General features: G+C 44.6%; 1 protein-coding gene across 1 annotated transcript in view; it reads left to right on the top strand.

Annotated features, from left to right (window-relative positions):
* Positions 1–18820, top strand: part of PKD1L1 (polycystin 1 like 1, transient receptor potential channel interacting) — a 1793388-nt gene that overhangs the window by 1313437 nt on the left and 461131 nt on the right. Inside the window, exon 50 of the mRNA XM_078688182.1 lies at positions 12357–12441. Coding sequence (XP_078544308.1) covers positions 12357–12441 — 85 coding nt within the window. The remainder of the gene's footprint in view (positions 1–12356; positions 12442–18820) is intronic.

Here is an 18820-nt window from a genome sequence, read left to right as displayed (position 1 = left end):
AACTCGCCCAAGCCCTTGTGGAGGGTCGAGATGCGGCACGATACTCTATCCGGTGTGGACTGGATACCACGGACTCACTGGGCAGGGCGATGGCAACGACGGTGGCGGTTCGCCGCCACACCTGGTTGAGGTCCGCCAATTTCTCGGCCGATGTCCAGGCCACCCTCCTGGATATGCCGTTCGATGGCCGTCGCCTTTTTGGCGACAAGGCAGACCATGCGCTGGAGCGCTTTAAGGACTCCAGGGCTACGGCCAAGTCCTTAGGCCTCTCGGCCACACGCCAGCAATCGGGTGCCTTTCGCTCCTTTCGTGGCCACGGAAGGGGCGTCCCCACACGTGCTGCCAGCCACGCACAGCAGAATACCCAGCAGCGAGGTGGCGGCCGTGGAAACCGCCGTGGCGGCGGCGGTCGGGGTCAGCGGCGAGGCCAGTCCACACCTCCCTCCGCAGCACCTGCATCCAAACCTTCTTAGTCCGAGCTTTCAGGCCCATGTGCCGCCTGTGGGAGGCAGGGTTCGCCATCACCCCTCCCACTGGCGCACTGTCACATCGGACAGGTGGGTGCTGCAAATCGTCCGAAGGGGCTACTCCCTCCCCTTCGAGGCGACCCCTCCAGCCATGCCACCGCAATTCCACCGTGTGTCGGGGGATCACTTGCAACTTCTGCAAGAGGAAGTCACGGCCCTCTTGGCCAAGGGGGCCATCAAGCACGTTCCTGGGCCAGAAGTAGGGTGTGGATGTTACTCCCACTACTTTCTGGTGCCCAAGAAGGGCAAGGGGGGCCTGCGCCCGATCTTGGACCTACGGAACGTCAACGGCTTCCTCCGTCAAGAGAAGTTCAAGATGCTGACTTTGGCTCAGGTCTTAGCTGCCCTGGACCCCGGAGACTGGATGGTAGCGTTGGACTTGCAGGACGCTTATTTTCACATCCCCGTCCTGCCGGCCCACCGGCGTTACCTGCGGTTCACGGTCGGCCACAAGCACTTTCAGTTTACCGTGCTCCCCTTTGGCCTTACCAGCGCCCCACGGGTGTTCACGAAGGAGATGGCGGTGGTGGCAGCTTATCTGCGCAGGTTAGGGGTGTCAGTCTTCCCCTACCTCGATGACTGGTTGTTGAAGGCGGGCTCGCCCCAATCAGTCGTCAGCCACCTCCAGACTACGGTCGACCTCCTGCATTTGCTGGGGTTCTCCATCAATGTGCCGAAGTCGCACCTGTGTCCCTCTCAGAAGCTCCTCTTCATCGGAGCGGTTCTAGACTCGGCGCAGTTTCGCGTTTACCCTGCCGAACAGCGGGTTCGGGATATTCAGGCTCTGATTCCCATCTTTCAGCCTTTATCCCGGGTCTCGGTCAGGTTGACGCTGCGGCTTCTGGGGCTGATGGCCTCCTGCATCCTACTGGTGCGTCATGCCCGGTGGCGGATGCGGGCTCTGCAGTGGGACCTGAAGTTTCAGTGGGCCCAGCATCAGGGCAACTTGTCCGATCACGTCTTGATCTCGGAGGACACTGCAAGACAGTTGCAGTGGTGGCTCACGGACCGCGATTGGGCCAGTGGCAGGTCCCTCTCCCTACCCCACCCGGAGCACGTAGTTGTGACGGACGCGTCCCTCCAGGACTGGGGTGGCCACATGGGAGAGGCGGAGATCAGAGGACTCTGGTCTCCGGCGGAGGCCCGGCTCCGCATCAACCTGTTGGAGTTACGGGCGATTCGTCTAGCGCTGAAGGCATTCCTCCCCTCTGTCCGGGGGAGTGTGGTGCAGGTGTTCACGGACAACACCACCGCCATGTGGTACTGCAACAAACAGGGCGGGGTGGGGTCGTGGACCCTATGCCAGGAGGCTCTGCGCCTCTGGCAGTGGCTGGAAAGTCAGGGTGTGACCCTGGTAGTTCAACACCTGGCAGGTTCTCTAAATGCCAGGGCGGACGAACTCAGCCGTCGGTGCATGATGGATCACGAATGGCGTCTGCACTCGGACGTGGCGCAAGGCCTCTTTCAGCAATAGGGAGAGCCTTGGTTAGAGCTATTCCCCACCGAAGAGAACGCGCAATGTCATCGGTTCTGCGCGTTGGAATTTCCAAGGCGGCACTCGCTCGGAGACGCTTTTCGTCGCGAGTGGAGTTGCGGTCTGTTGTACGCCTTTCCGCCTATACCACTTCTACCCAGAGTGCTGAAGAAGATCAGGCGCGACCGGGCCCAGGTTATCCTTGTGGCTCCGGACTGGGCACGAAGATACTGGTATCTCGAGCTACTCAGCATGTCAGTAGATCCCCCGATTCGTCTGCCCCTTCGGGAGGACCTTCTGTCGCAGCAGCAGGGGACGGTCCTCCACCCGAACCTGTCCAGTCTCCACCTACAAGCTTGGAGATTGAGCGGCGACAGTTGAGGCCATTTGACTTGCCTCCCGAAGTCTGTAATGTCATTCTGGCAGCCAGGCGTCCCTCCACAAAGTCGGTTCACGCCTGCAGGTGGAACAGATTTGTGGCATGGTGCACAGCTAAGGCTGTGGATCCACTCTCTGCCCCCCTTTCTGAGGTTCTCCTCTTCCTTCTTTCTCTTGCCCAGCAGGGCTCTGCTCTGGGCACTGTCAAGGGCTACCTTTCTGCCCTTTCTGCCTTCTTGAGGCTCCCTGATCAGCCTTCTTTGTTCAAGTCCCCTATTGTAAATCGCTTTCTTAAGGGCATCACGCACATGTTCCCTCCTGTTCCCTTCGTGATGCCCCAGTGGGACTTGAACCTTGTTCTTACCTTTCTGATGTGCGCTCCCTTTGAGCCACTTAACAACTGTCCTCTTCGTCTTCTGACTCTAAAGACTGCTTTCCTGGTTGCCATCACCTCTGCCAGGAGAGTGAGTGAGCTCCAGGCCCTTTCTTGTACTCCACCTTTCCTTTCTGTCCATCCGGACAAGGTTGTGTTGCGTATTAAGCCATCTTTCCTGCCCAAGGTTGTCTCAGCCTTCCACATCGGGCAGTCCATCACCTTGCTTCTTTCCGCCTCCGCATCCCTCTAAAGAGGAAGAGCGGCTCCACCGTCTGGACCCAAAACGTGCGCTCTCGTTCTATTTGGATCGCACACGCCAGTTCCGGGTGGATGACCAACTCTTTGTTGGCTACGTGGGTGCTAACAAGGGGAAGGCGGCACACAAGCGGACCATCTCCCGGTGGATCATCTTGTGTATCCAGGCATGTTACTCCATGGCTAAGAAGGAGCCCCCTGTTGGATTGAGGGCTCATTCCACTCGGGCCACGGCAACTACAACTGCCCTGGGCCGGGGAGTGCCCTTACAGGACATTTGCCAGGCAGCTACGTGGGCCTCGCTGCACACGTTCGCACAACACTACTGCCTGGACAGTCAAGTCCGGAGGGATGGCTTCTTTGGCCGTTCCGTCCTCCAGGACTTTCTGGTGTGATTATTGGTTCGCAGACCCACCACCGGGGTTGGTATTGCTGGGGTATCTATTCTAAGGTAAGGAATCTATCACTAACGTGTCTCTTTCAGATGCACAAGTTACTACTTGTGTAACGATATATCTGTAAGAGACATTAGTTAGTGATAGATTCCTTACCGACCCACCCATCCTCCCCGTTCTGCGAACCGATATCTAGGGTTAAGGTCATCCCCTTTCAGGGCCCTAGTTTCTTGGCACCAGTGTTGGTTCTATCATGGCTCTGCGTATCTGGCACGGAAAAGCTGTGTATCAGAACTGACGTCAGCGCGCATGGGCGGCGTCTAAGTACTCCGACGACGTCATTCCGGCGCTAACGACGCCGACGACGGACGCGGAGCCGCAGACGACGCCTACCGACGCGCAGGGGTATTGCTACGCAAAAATTTCCGGATCCAGTCTGACGCCTGGGGATATTCTAAGGTAAGGAATCTATCACTAACTAATGTCTCTTACAGATATATCGTTACACAAGTAGTAACTTGTGCTTTAAGAGAATTCTTAGATCGAGCCGCTGTGGTGTACATAGACAATATCTTAATCTTTTCTAAAAACCTGCAGGACCACGTAGGGCAGGTGAGAGCAATTTTGAAGAAGCTCTTAGAGAACAATTTGTATGTTAAATTGGAGAAATTTGCATTTCATGTCGAGAATGTAGAGTTTTGGGGATTTGTCTTGTCTGAAGGGGGAATCTCTATGGATCCTGTCAAGATTCAAGCCATCCAGAATTGGCCCTCACCTAAGAATGTTAAGGATGTACAGAGTTTCATTAGGTTCGCCAATTTCTATTGACACTTCATCAAGGAATTTTCCAAGAAAGTCGTTCCTATAACCAGACTATTGAAGAAAGGAGTACCGTTTCATTGGTCCAGTGATGCAGAAAAGGCGTTGACCTACCTGAAAAATGTGTTCACCTCAGCTCCCATTCTTCTCCATCCAGGTCAGAGAGAACCATTTTATGTAGAAGCAGCTGCTTTGGATCTAGCCATTGGAGGAATCCTTTCTCAGCGACACAAGGAGACCAGACAGCTACACCCAGTCGCTTATAGATCGAGAAAGTTGACCCAGCCCCAGATAAATTATACGATTGCAGACAAGGTGTTGCTAACTGTTAAAGATGCCTTTCTTGAGTGGCGACATTATTTGCCTGGAGCGCTTCATGTGGTCACAGTATTTACCGACCATAAAAATCTTCAATTTTTAAAATCTGCCAAACCCTAACTCCGAGACAGTTGAGATGGTCATTGTTTTTCACTGATTTTAATTTTACCATAACTTACCGACCTGGTTCTACTAATGGCTAGGCAGATGCCTTATCAAGAATGGATACAAAATAGGAAGCTGGAAATACGAATATTACTCCAACAATTCCAATTGAAAGGTTTGCCTGCATCCTACAATTTACAAAATCAAGAAAAAGATTCGAGAGGCAATGTCTGACCAAGAAATCTTAGATTGGGCTAAGGAGGATAAGAACAGAAAAGCCAAGGAGAACCTACCTTATATTCAAGAGGCCTTATTTCTGCTGACTCTGATTCTGGAATTGCAAAAGGCTGCCCTAGAGGCCTGTCATGATGACATTTGGCCGGTCACAAAGGAATTTCAAATACTACAGAACTAATAAAAAGACATTTTGGGTGGCCCGCTATGACTTCTCAAATAAGGCAAAACGTTCAGACTTGTGCAAAACTCATTCAAGGAAAAACTAATAGACAACCCCCTGGAGAGCTTCAACCCGCTCCCACGGCCCCCTACCCATGGCACACAGTAACCATGGACCTAATTGTAGATTTGCCCTCAAGTCAAGGTTTTTACACAACTCTAGTATTTGTCGATACCTTCTCCAAAATTAGTAATTTCATTCCACTAAAGAAAGTTCCTAGGGCTTCTCAATTAGCTCAGCTATTCTCACAACACATTGTCAGAGCACATGGTATTCCAGAGGTGATGATTTCTGACCGTGAGACCCAATTTGTTTCTTAATTTTGGAGGTCCTTCATGCAGCTGTTAGGAATAGATTCTACTAGTTACTACCCAGAGACAGATGGCCAAGACAGAAAGAGTGATTCAGGAAATTGAACAATACTTACGCCTAAACCTTTTAGATCAGGACGGTGATTGGCCCGATCGCCTTTGGACAGCAGAATTTGCACACAACATTGCTGTCCATACTTCCACTGGTTTTTCCCTATTCTAGCTGAATTCTACAGACATCCAAATGTAGTTCTGGGAAAATCAGAAAGTTCAGTTTCAGCAGTAGAAGATTTAAGCAAAAGAATTCAAAGATTATAAATTAGCTAGGAAACACTTGACTAAAGCTGAGGTCTCCCATAAAAAATATACTGATAGAAAAAGGAGAAGCAATCCAGAATATTCCCAAGGAGATAAATTGTGGTTATCCTCTAAACATCTGCAAAGGGAATAAAACATTCCAACCCAAGTATCTAGGACCATTGAAGATCTGTAAGGTAGTTAATCCAGTGACTGTCAAACTTTCCCTACCTTCTCAAGTTAAGGTCCACCCAGTATTCCATGTGTCACTGCTTAAAAAGATTCTTCCAAATGTTAGGATTTTGACCTCTCAGGGGCCAGTGGAAATAGACTCACACTCAGAGTATGAAATAATTAGAATTTTAGATTCTAAACTAAAGAGAGGGAACCTATTTTGCCTGGTTGACTGGAAAGGTTTCAGTCTTGAGGAAAGATCCTGGGAGCCCGCTGAAAATGCCCATGCACCAAGACTCATTAAACAATTCTACACCTTTCCAAACAAACCTTTTGTGGGAGGACACTTTTTGGAGAGGGGTACTGTCAGGAAATCTATTGCCTGCTTAATAGTAAACCCACTTAGACAGCAAAGGCTCAATATCCTCACTGGTTAAAGCAAAGCCCACTTGCTTGGTTCCTGCTGCAAAGGTTTATACACTATTTGGTCACTGAAAGGAAAAACACTCATTCAACATGGCAGCCGCCATGCACACTGCGGTTAGCCTTCTAATCTTTTGGTCCGTTATTGCCTGGCAGCTCTTTTGTTGAGCGTGAGCGGTTGAAGTCCTTGCACTTCAACGGATTTCTTGAAGAGTGAGCAGTGTTCCTGTTTTGCGTCTCCGTATAGGAGAATTTCTTGTATATTTTTGTTGCGCCTGCTCAGTAATAGGAGCGCATTCTTCCCCTTAGACTCCGTTATTCGGAGCGGTGTGCACACCCATTTTTTGACTGCCAGAAGAGACCAGTGTCTCGAAGTTCGACGAAAAAAAAGACATTATTGTAGCTGCCTGAGGAGAAAAAGAAGACACATCACTTCTCTTTGAAGGACAGTAAGAGTAGTGATTCTGAGACTAAGAGACTATGTTGTTGACCTCTAATACATAAAAGACAATTATCTTGAACATCAACCGTTCATTATAATGTATGAAAATGTCTATGATTTATATCTACTTGACCTCATGAAGATAATTGAGAATATTATTACGCAGTTTAACAATCTCCAGAGAGGGGCTAGCCTATGCAGGGTTCAGGTAGAGAAGAGGGCGTTGTGTAGAAAGTAATTAGACATTAGGAAGTTAGGTAGGCTGTATTAACTTTGTGCTCTTGTCATTTTAAACTACAGACTACCACTGAAAATTCCCAGAATATCAGACCATCATTGGTGTTGAGGGAAGCCCGAGGTTGGTTGTTGAACCTGGAGGCGGTCTCTCTGTTGTCCCATTCCCTTTCCCCCTGGTGGGTGCTAGAGACAGGCTATCAAATTCTAATATGTGTTGGCAATTTGAGGGGGGGTTGGGAAGTTTGTATCTGCTCCTGTGGAATAGTCGGCACAAAGAGCTTTCTGACATCTAGTCACTCATTGTAAAGATATCTTGCATTTACCTCCAGATTGCACCCCTTATATTATTGTCTTGGACAAAGTTGCAATGGTTTCCCCCAAATCGAAGGAGGATGGACCCACAATAAAACATAAAGCAGTGCATGAACTAGGATCAAAAGTGGGCCGCCGTGATCTTCCTAATGAGATTCTCAAAGCTTGAAGCGTGGGATGTATTGACTCACTCAAAAAGAGTGCAAATTGAGATGGTGTTGTGGAGAATTTCAAAGACTCAGCCTTTGTAAGGCACCTTTTACAACATTTGTGCTATTTCATCATGAACCGGGCTGGGATTCAGGTTCATCCTTTAGGGGTATTTTACAGGCCAACCCCCCTGATTTCTAATACCCTTCCACTTTCTGAACGGGACAAGATCTCCAGGTGGGATTACAAAGTTGCTTTAATGTGCCTATACCAAATCTTTTTGAACATCTGGATTGATATAAAACTAATGATTGACTGTTATATTCACCAAAACTTGATAAATACCATACTCAAGCAATCACTGAACCTCGTATTGTGCTGGAAGCTCCTCACCCTGCTATCCCTTCAGTGGATGTTCCACTGTGCCGCTCTCCTTCTTTGTCTGACAAGGGTTTGCTTCTCATTTCCTGGAATATTGTTGGTGCTTGTTCTGAAATCAAAACCTTGATTGGCTGTCAATTTTCAATGAATGATATTATTTGTTGCCAAGAGACTTTGTTGAGGGAGGATTTTTACATAGATGGCTTCTATGCTTTTTTTCAACACGTCATCTCCTCAACATCTGACAGAGCAAATGTAGGCCTTGTCACCTTTGTCTCAGTTAAATCTAGTTTTATTCAGAATAAAGTCGTTTGGTCCTCATGGCATTTCCTGGTCACCCTTTTTTCTCTTCCAGGCCCATTTGATATCTTAGTGATGTTTATTATAAGATTTTTATTCACAGTTCTGGCCATGTGAAAGATCAATTTGAGGTCTTATTTAGAAAAATCCTACCTTAAAATAATATGTAATTTGTTCTTAAAATGGGTAGAGGATTTTAATATTTCAGTCTGAGTTCAGTGGCTTAAGTGTTTGTGGTAATCCCTACTGAATCCTGGGTGAATCATTATTCTGACATTTTCCAAACAAAACATGTATATAATTTTACCCTGGAAACAGAGTGAGATGGGTCCTTGGTTACTACATATATACAAGCAGTTTGTAACTCAATAGGGGTCGAGGAGGTGGCTTGGGCAATTCAAAGGAGTTTTACAGGGAAAACCCCTGGCACCAATTTTGTCCCTTGGACATTTTTAAGGCAAATATTACGTATGGGCCCCCCTTATAGATATAGTATTGACAGCTGCAGTAACGGGTCATCTCCCAGGTTAATGGAGGGTCACGACAATAGTCCCCATTTTCAAGAAGGGGGACAGGTGTTCTCCTAGTTGCTACCATCCTATATCATTTATTGATTCTAGAAGTAAAAGTTTAGAACAGGGTCTTCTCTCTCGTGTTGAAGCATGGGCAGATGAAAACAACATTTTATCAGAAGTACAGTTTGGTTTTCACCCTGGGATCAGTACTATAGAACAATGTTTCAATCTGTAGCTTTTTGAAGGGAAATATGTTCTGGCAAAGAATGGGTCTCCACCTGCCTTTTATAGACCAGACCATTCCAGTGCTTTCGACCTCATAAATCATACTAAACTATGGGACATATTAGAACCAATGGATGTCCATGATAAGACGTATGCCCTGGGAAACTTCCATAATGGTTCGTTATGGGCCATTAGGTGAAACCACCCCTTCAATTATAACACGCAGAGGTGTACGGTGGGGGTGTATTTTGGCCTCCTTTCTTTTTTTGCTTTATATAAATAAGGTTTATAGCTTTTTGTTAAAGGAGGCGACAGACCTACCTAGGATGGGAAAGTGTCTAATCCCAATCCTATTGTACCCTGATTATGCAGTCCTTATTTCCAGAACAGCTATGTATATTTCGTTGTACTCTTTTATAGCTTTTTAAGCTGAACAAAGACTATTCACTGACTAATATTTCAAAAGGCTCATCAGTCAGCCTGTGTAAAGCTGTTAAATATACCTTAACCAGCTAGCATTGTTGGCTTTCTGGAGTGGTTCAGTAGCAGAACAGCACTGATTTGCATTGACGTACCTAAAAGCTAAGTCAAATTCAAGGAAATTCATTCTTATTTTTTTTAGCTGGAGTGGAAGTCATTTGTAGAACCTTGATCCGCATTCGGTGTAAAGAGTAACATTGAGATACAGCCCAGATGCCTTAATTACAGAGTGCCCGTAAGGGTTTTCATAGAGCGCAGGGCTGCTTGAACAGTGTATTAGGTTTTTTGGGTGGTTGTGGTGGAAGCAGATTAAATGAGGCACATTAGTAAGTACACAACTGCAGGCATTGAGTCAGTAGGTGTCAAGAATATTATGAAAAGGTAGACTTTTGCTGTTTTCTGTAATATTAGAGTGAGGAAAAGTGTGTCGCATAGAGGACGTTTATTCTAGAATTGCAGGGTGTATATTTAACTGGTCGCTTTCTTGCTCCGTCTGTGCCTTTTGTATCTCAAGCTGTGAGAGGGAGCAGGTTCTCCTTTTTGTTGAGACCAACAAAGAGATGGTTTGCCTGCATGTTACAATTTTATCAATTAACCCCTTGCGTGCTGCCGTCGGCCGTTGGCCGACGGGAGCACTACCTCGCTAGTGCTGCCGTCGGCTGACGCAGCTCCGCCCACCTAATAGAACGCCCTCACCACAGCGGAAAAACCGCTGTGGTTAAGTCGTTAAAGGATCAGTATATCATCAAGTAGAACTTTAAATTGGTGTTCCATGAAAGAGGGAGTTGACATGTTGATTTTATGTATTGACGACGTACTCTGATATTCTGTGGTTGTGATTGAGTTAGGCTTCTGTGTGGAGGACAGTTCTTAGAGAGCTATGTTACTGTGGTTGCCGATTGAGCAGGACATTGCAAGTTAATTATTGACCAGGAAGGGAAATTTGGGCAGTGATGACTTAGTTGCTGGTGGGTGCAAATGTGTTATTTTGTTGAGATTGCCCAGTTGGGGTTTATTTATTACATGGTTCCTTAGCAAAAGACCATGCACCTGGGCATGGCGTAACATAGCAGTAAAGGCTTGGAAAGTGGTGGAGTGTACATGCAAGCCCCAAGTTGCACAGCCTTCCATTGATTGACTGTGTCACTCTCATCTGCTTGCTTCTTATGCGATAGCTTGCCTTCCTCTCCTTGTGTTTGTCCCTCTACTGGACATAGGCTCTTTACAATCCTTTTAATTGACTGACTTGTATCCTTCCACTACTCGCACTGCATGAGAGTGCATCTATGTTCTAGCTTTCTACCTTGTGTGCTGCTTCCCTCCTCAAATTCCAGCATGCTTTGTTGTTTCCCACTCCTCCCAGCTTGTCTGCAAAGACCACAGTAACAGGAATATTTTTGCTGGGGTATGGCTGCAGAGCAGACCTGGAGAGCTGATTTGTTTCATCTGTTATATTTGACATATAGCATGAAAGTACAGTACACAAAGGCTTTCATGGTGAGGCATAAAGGGCCATGTTCTGCACTAGCTCAGCTTGCGTCTGAGACAGAAATTGTACTTCGCATGACACTTCTCCTGGAGGCCCATAAATCTGTCCAAGGTCCACAGCCGAAAGTACATTTTGGGAAATGTTTCCCTTTACATTCTACCACTTTCTAATTCTTGGAAAATGTCGTTTAGTTTCCTGAGTGAAAGTAATTAAAATGTAAACCACAAAATTGATAAAGATTGAAAACCTTGAATTCAATGTATTCTTTTGAGATACCATAAGATCTGTTCACTCTTCCTCCAGTATTTATTTTCTTTTACTTATTTTTAAAAACAATTCTTTACAGACAAACATTGGCAAAGAGAAACATCCTGCCACTCGTTTTAGAAAATCACGCCTATTAGTTTTACCTAACTGGCTCTACTGATGTGGCACTCCTGCACCTGGTTAGCTCAATGAATGTCTGATCTGACTCCTTTATTGCTGACTCAGCACAAACACACAGGATCTGCCCCCTCAGTTCTTAAGATTGTGTGGGAAAGGGTGGGGCCCCAACTCAAGCTAGCTGGTTTTTCGGTCATGGGTATTTGAAGCGGAGGGCCGCAGTTTTATCCTAAACACTTTATAAGAATGTTAGTTCACCCAACTACTAAAACCCAGCTGCACGTAATGGATTGTTTGCATTTCCTGTTATCCTGATGGTACGGAGGCGTTGCTGTTTCCTGATATTCAGATTGACCTCAGCGATTCCTTGGGGCCTGCGCTGGCCTCATGTGAGTCAGTGAGAGGAGACACTGACGGACGGGTAGGACATCCTTGCATGCGCCACGGTTGGAAGCACAGTAGAAACCAATGAGACCAAAGTCAATTTTCGTCAAGCAGGAACCAGACATCCAGCTTTGAATAGTATGAAGTATTGAATTGTGTGGTGTCATTAATTGTAATCTTTTTGAACATTCTTTTGGGTGTAACCTTCCTCAAAACAACAGTTCTTTCCAACTTACTCCTGCTTTCAACTCTAGTCTTTCCCTTCCCTTCCAATCCTATACAACTAGGACAAGGGAGTTAGATGAATGTGTGAGCTCTATATTCACCTTCTCTCACGAAAAGCTCTCAAGGTTTAAGACATACTTTGGAAAAATAAATGATACATTTCATGAAGGTAGTTCCTCGCCGCACCGCTGACTTTACCTCATTCAGTGAGCCGTTTGCAGAGGTAGGTGAAATGTAAGCATGACGTTCCAATATTCTAATGTGTGCTAGAAAATATGCTACTATTATATTGTATCTATATTTTATGTTCACACCGTAATGAAGTGTATAGATATACACACATTTTATTTTCTAAAAATGATTCATTGCTTAAGAACTTTTTTATTTTAACGATGGAGCAGATGTTAAAAATAATGCTCAACATTTACGGTTTTTGTTATATAGTGAAAAACATATTGATCTGTTCCCGGGCAATATTTTACATGTTAATATAAATCTATCTGTGTTTTATCTTATTTTACAGATTTGGATCTACAAAATGTATTCTTTGGCTCCACGCATTATGCTTTTCTACCGTGTTCTGCTTTTTTGTCCTGCAGCCGTTTGTGGTAAGGAATCATCTTGGTTATTGGATATATTGAAATAAATATCACTTCTGAAACAACAGGGTAACGTCTCCGTTTGAGGCGTGCAGTTTCTGTATGACCAGAATATGCAACAGAAGTGTAGAGTATTGTGACATTGGAAACAGTAATTTTGCATATGGTTTGTAATTTCATTAGCCAGGCACGTAGCCAACAGTACATGTTTATGGATACATGGCCCCCGGTAATGACAACAGAAATGAAAAAAATAGCACTGGTGTTTTCCCACTAGCATTTTTCAGGAAAATACTATATATTTCTGTTTCAAAGCACCTAATACATATTTTTGGACTATTGGTTTTCTCATACTCCAATACATCTTTAAACAGTTGTGGGAATTCTTGCAAATTCTGCATTTTGAAGCGCATTTCTTTCATCAATAAATTAGCACTGGGTATGATAAAATTTAAAGACAACTTTGCAGGAATTTGGGGAGTCTCCGTGAGGGATATTTGGTTTAAGTCAGTGGAACATAGTGTATTTTTTTGCCGTGTTACATTTTTAACGTTGTAAATTCAATAGAATATAAATGGAGTTTTGCAGGTGGGGCGTGTGGTTTCACCAAGAACGAAAGGCAAAAATGTGTGACAACAATTAATGTGTTTTAAAGCGCATCGGTTCAATAGCGATAGTCAAAACGAGATAAAAAGTAAATAAAATATACAGGAGGGAGAGGGAAGGTTGACTATCTGCCCAGCTTACTTCTTGCACAGAGAGGTTCCACTACATTTTATCAAAACATCAATTAGATCTGGATAGGTATTTAAAGGTAATTCTAAATAAATAGGTCCGTAGACATGCCCACTTTGTGGTTATATGTAGGCAGTCCTGCAGGGGCCACACAAGAGTAGACCCTCCTCAGACAGTCTGCTTCATGACAGGGGTACGTGTTAGGGGCAGGGTCACTATGGGGACCTCAGAGAGATCTTTTATAAGCCTGTGACCTGGCTGCAGTTCCGGATTACCAAATAGGCAAAGTAGGCACCGGCCTATGGGCGACACTCCTTTTCGGGGCAAAATACAGCTTAAAGTACATAAACCAGAGATATCAGATTCACATAATAGTTTGTCTCTTAAAAGCTCATCTCCTGGCAGATGTCAGTTTGTAAAGAAAATCTGTTGTAGTTGGTAACAGGAGATAATTTGAGAAGGGTGCCATGATTTTTTTTTTTTTTTAGGTTTGAGTTTAGGGTGCCCTGAATTTTGACGGCCTAGGAGCCACTACAGGGTTTAATCCGACACTGTCTGGCTGGATATTCTAGCTCCACCTCCAAAGATAAGAGCAGAGGCTCTAGTCAGACAATAGCCACGCCCCTAAGGTTGTGGTAGTGAACGGTGGTGATACATGTAGGGTGTCAAATCTGTCTCTAAGCAGGCCTCTTTCTTCCTTGTTGCTACTGTGTGCATGGTTTTGCCTATTTGATTAGTAAAGAGAAGAGCTCTGTCCAGCAAAAATATAAAACTCTTCTCTCTCCAGAGCCACAGTGCACAGGTCCCTTCTGATGGCACCCTCTAGGCAGCTAACATGTGCTTGCACACATATTAAAGCAAAAGGGAGGTTCCAAAAGCTCATGAAGAATCGTGGATGATTCGAAATGACGTAGTTAGACATTCCATGCTCGTCGTGGCATCTCCCATCTTAAGCAGAAGCAAGTCTTCCAGTGCCTACTCAGAATGTCTTCTCAATGACCCTGGCATTATGCAGCTTCAGCCGTATACCTCAATGCATTGACAGTGTATTGTCTTAGGTTAATCTGTGCCATTTGTCAGGTATAATACCCTAGAAGTGAGTCGCTAGTACTACATGAATCCGTAGCTGTGTGGTGGGAAATGTGTGGTAATCAAAAGTTTCATTGGTGGCAAGCGGACTAAGCAAATCATAATTTATCCAGTGGACTTTCGTTTTTTTTTTTTGGGTGGAGTAGGAACTTCTCCTTCCAAGAACGTTTTGGGACAACAGTGTAATTCACAACACAGTGCTTTAATGCATTGGCTGAAAAGCAAAAACTGCTTAATAAGTGGTTCTAAAGGGAACCTAAACGAGTATTCCAATACTTCAGGGTCAAGTCATGCTACTCTGGCGGGCAGTTTCTGAATATCTGAAGAGACCCAAGTGCCTGTGATAAATGTGTGCTCTTGATACAAAATGCTGGTAGATAGGAGGCACACCTTTCTCCGTTCCTATCTTATGTAAAGAGGTCCTTGAGAAAAAAAAGTAAAGAGGGAGAGAAATATCACCCACTGTAAAATTGTTCCATTACTTATCCATTTATGATGACCAACCTCTGCACTATGCCTTTTTATGAATATCTCATCAAAATTAAAATGCTAGCATAATTGTTGTCTTATGTTAGGGCATACTAAATACTTATGACTATTTCCCAAAGATTCCAGGATACCACCTACTATATTCTAGGATTTTACTAAAATGTGTCAGACTTCTGATAACAAGTAATGCTTCATACGTCTACCATGCCAAGGGTGCTGAGCAACTGTTTTGCGTAAGCACGTCAGCTTTGATCACTGATGATTAATAGGCTAAAGAACCTTCAAATCTAGGTTATACTTATTTTTCTAATCCAGCCCAGAGATATTCAAGATTGGACTACTTTTTTGTTTCTGCTTTTGAATCCAAAAAAGTTAAGATAAGCAGACTCACAAGGGTTATTTCAGATCATAACCCTTTGCTGTTGAATTACGATATGGGAGGGCTAGAACGGCCTAAAACAAACTGGACCTTTGAAAGAAGGCTGTTAGTAGATAGTAGATTCGTGGATCATTTGAATAAATGGGCTGGCGATTTTTTTGCGGCAAATAGATATAGCACATCCCGAAATGGGGTCTGGGAGACTTTCAAAGCTGCTTTAAGAGGAGTAACAATCAGCTGTGCTGCCAGGCTTAGAAAGGAAGATAGAAGCGAAGTAGAGAGACTAATGGTCAAATTAGTCGAGGTGGAAGAACAACATATAAAGGATATCGCTACTGGCAGTAACACCGAGGCTAGCCAGGGAGTTCTGTTGGCAGTAAAAGCGGCACTGCAGAAGGAGGTTACACTGAAAGCAGTAGGGGAGTACCAAGCTTCGAAGGCAAAGAGGTATGAAACGGGTGAGCAAGCTGGTAGAGCACTTGCACTCCGGATTAGACAGGAAAAAACAAAGAATGCGATCCCATGTATAGAAGAGGATGGGATAATATATACAGAGATAAAAGATATCCTATTGATATTTAAAAAATACTATCAGAAATTATATGAGAAGGACCCTTTCAATATTGATCAGGAGGACAGGTGTATTGACAGAGGACCGTGTTTGGATGATACAACAAGAAAAGCACTTGATAAAGATATTACAACTGAGGAAGTCTTATCTGCCCTGCGAGAATTAGCGCCAGGGAAAGCATCTGGCCCTGATGGCCTTCCCTCTGAGGTTTATAAAGCTATTGAAAAAGAGATCACTCCTCTTTTAGTAGATCTTTTTAATGGGATACTGTACTCTGGGGTGGTCCCCGATTCATGGAAAGAAACTAACATTATAGTCTTTCATAAGAAAGGAAAACCAACAGAGAAACCGGGGTCATATCGACTTATATCCTTAATAAATGCTGATACTAAGCTATATTCAAGGATTTGGGCGAAGAGGTTGGGCAGGATCATGGCCGATCTTGTCTCTCCATGGCAACATGGTTTTGTCCCTGGGCGCGGTACGACAGATCACATATCTAGAGCAATAACCCTGTTTGATGCCCAGGAAGCCGTGGGGGGAGGGATGGCCATGATCCTGCTCGACGCAGAAAAAGCTTTTGATCGGGTGGAGTGGAGCTTCCTCTGGAGCATTTTGGCCGGGAGGGGCTTTGGTCCAAATATTGTTAGGGCTATTAAAGCCATGTATATTGACCCAGAAGCGACAATTACGGTAATGGGAGAGAAATCAGACAAGTTTAAGATAAGTAGAGGGACACGGCAGGGTTGTCCCTGCTCCCCCATACTATTCGCTCTATACATCGATCCGCTCATTCAGAAGATTCTAGAGAGCCCTAGAATATCTCCTGTGATTTATAATAGTTATGAAAACAAGATTTTAGCCTACGCTGATGACCTGGCGGTTATCATAACAGACCCGCAGCAAGCACTCTCAGAACTGGTACAGATGACTAAACTTTTTGGACAAGGTTCTGGATATCTTCTGAATGAATCTAAAACCCAGATAATTTGCTCTAGAAACATATCAAGACCCGACCCTAGGTATGTTGATTCTGCTTTATATTTAGGGGTTAAGATAAATGCTACAGTGGGTAAGATAGTGGAAGAGAATTACCCCCCCCCTTATTAAATCCATAGAGGTAGAACTGAAAAGGATGGATGCCCTTCATCTTTCGCTGGTCGGGAGAGTAAATGCTGTAAAAATGACGATGTTTCCAAGGGTGCTATATCTATTTAGAGCCATCCCCCTATATATTGAGGAGAAAATTCTGAAGCAACTAGAGTCTGTCTTTATCAAGTTCATATGGCAATATGGCAAGGTTAGACGCTCAACGACCCTTATGTCCCTTCCGTGGGAAAGGGGTGGGATGGCACTTCCTAACCTGAGATTGTATCACTGGACCTGTCTCCTAACCCAGATGTCAATCCTGTTTCAATGTGACACTGATGCGATTATTGCAGACAACCAGGGTCCCCCTCCCATCTTTAATTTACTAATGGGGGAAAAAGCTAAGGGATTACTGCTAACGGAACTGGAATATAGGTTCTATAAAAAGGCACGATTTAAGATCCTGCTAGGTGCATGGCAAGTATGGAAATCAATTTTAAAATTTAGCATATCCCTAAAGTCAACCCTTCTCTTCTCTTGGTTAATTCTAGCCTTTTTCCTCATTTAAGCAATGACGGGAACCTACAAGTCTGGAAGGATTTAGGGGTTAAAACGATTGGAGATCTAATGGTAGGAGATAGGATAAGTGGGTTTGAGGACATGCAAAGGAGATATGGTCTTCCCTCAAATCAATGGCTTATATATGGTCAAATCTCCGGCATCCTACAGGCTTGTAGACCAAAGCTCAAACCCCTTGTAGACTTTCCTGTGGTTGAAGGTATGAGAAGAAGATGTAAGAAGATAAAAGTTATTTACAACATGCTGGTGTCCAGTTTACAGGACGATGTAGGAAAAGTAGAAAGTGATTGGGCAACTAAATTGGGAAACCGGGATGTAGATTTGGACCTAGCATTAACCTTGAATAAAAAGATTTTTCGGGCGTCCAATTTACGAGCACAACATTTTAAAACAGTCTTTAATCTATACCATACACCGGCTAAATTATTTGCTTGGGGTGTCAGGAATGATGATTGCTGCCCGAGATGCGATAAGGGACAAGCTGACCTACTACATATGTTCTTTACCTGTGAACGATTGACCCCCGTCCTGGATGGAATAACAAAATTCTGGGAGGGGCTGCTAGGTCATAAGATCGATCTATCCCCAACTCTAATGTTATTTGGCTCAGATTCTAAATTGGTTTTAACAGATAACGAGGCTGCTTTGGTTTTTATGTCTGTTGCCGTGCTCAGAATCATTATTTCGGCCGGTTGGAAGGATGTAACAGCCCCGTCTTTTCAGATGTGGATCTCTAGATTCTTAGCCATTTACAATATTGAGTCTAGCCTCTATGAATTTAAAGGTGCTAAAAAACGAGAAATGGGAAGACGATTATGGGCCCTGGTTAAGAAATGGATGGACGATAGAATAAGAATTTGAAATTGTACTGTATTGCTATATTTATTGATTGATCTTCATATAATTTTCTACCCCCACATAAAATATTGTGTTTTTCTTTTTAATTGCTCATATATGTATCAGATGTTCTTAAACCTTGCTTATGGTAATGTATTTATGTATTTCCTTATTGCACCGTGACCTCCAATAAAATTTTATAAATAAAAAAAAAAAAGATGATTAATAGGCCAACAATGTTCTTAGTGGCCATATTACCTACAATTTAAGGCACTCATTGGCTGGCTACCATTCCTACTGCCCCTCATGACGTAAAGTGCAAATTCCCATACAAGTTTCAAATTCACCTTTTCCACATACACAAAAAGTTTCAGCGCTCCGTCCATCATCTCCTTGCGTTTGCTTGTTCGCCCCAGGTTGGCAGGGTGTGCTTAGACTTGGGTCCCTTGCTCACTTTACCACTAGATTCAAGCTAGCCTGGCTGATGAGGGATGTTACCCCAAAATCGGTCCAAGGATGCTTGTTTCCGGTCCAGGGAAGACCCGGCTTGGCAGTTCGGGCTGGACTGTTCCCATGAGGCACCGGCCTGACTGATTGACATATAGCTGGGTCTGAACTGG

This window comes from Lissotriton helveticus, chromosome 4_1 (assembly GCF_964261635.1).
Source record: "Lissotriton helveticus chromosome 4_1, aLisHel1.1, whole genome shotgun sequence".
NCBI classification, from domain to species: Eukaryota; Metazoa; Chordata; class Amphibia; order Caudata; family Salamandridae; genus Lissotriton; species Lissotriton helveticus.
Note: the sequence above shows the minus strand (reverse complement) of the source record. Positions and strands in the feature narration are given on the sequence as shown.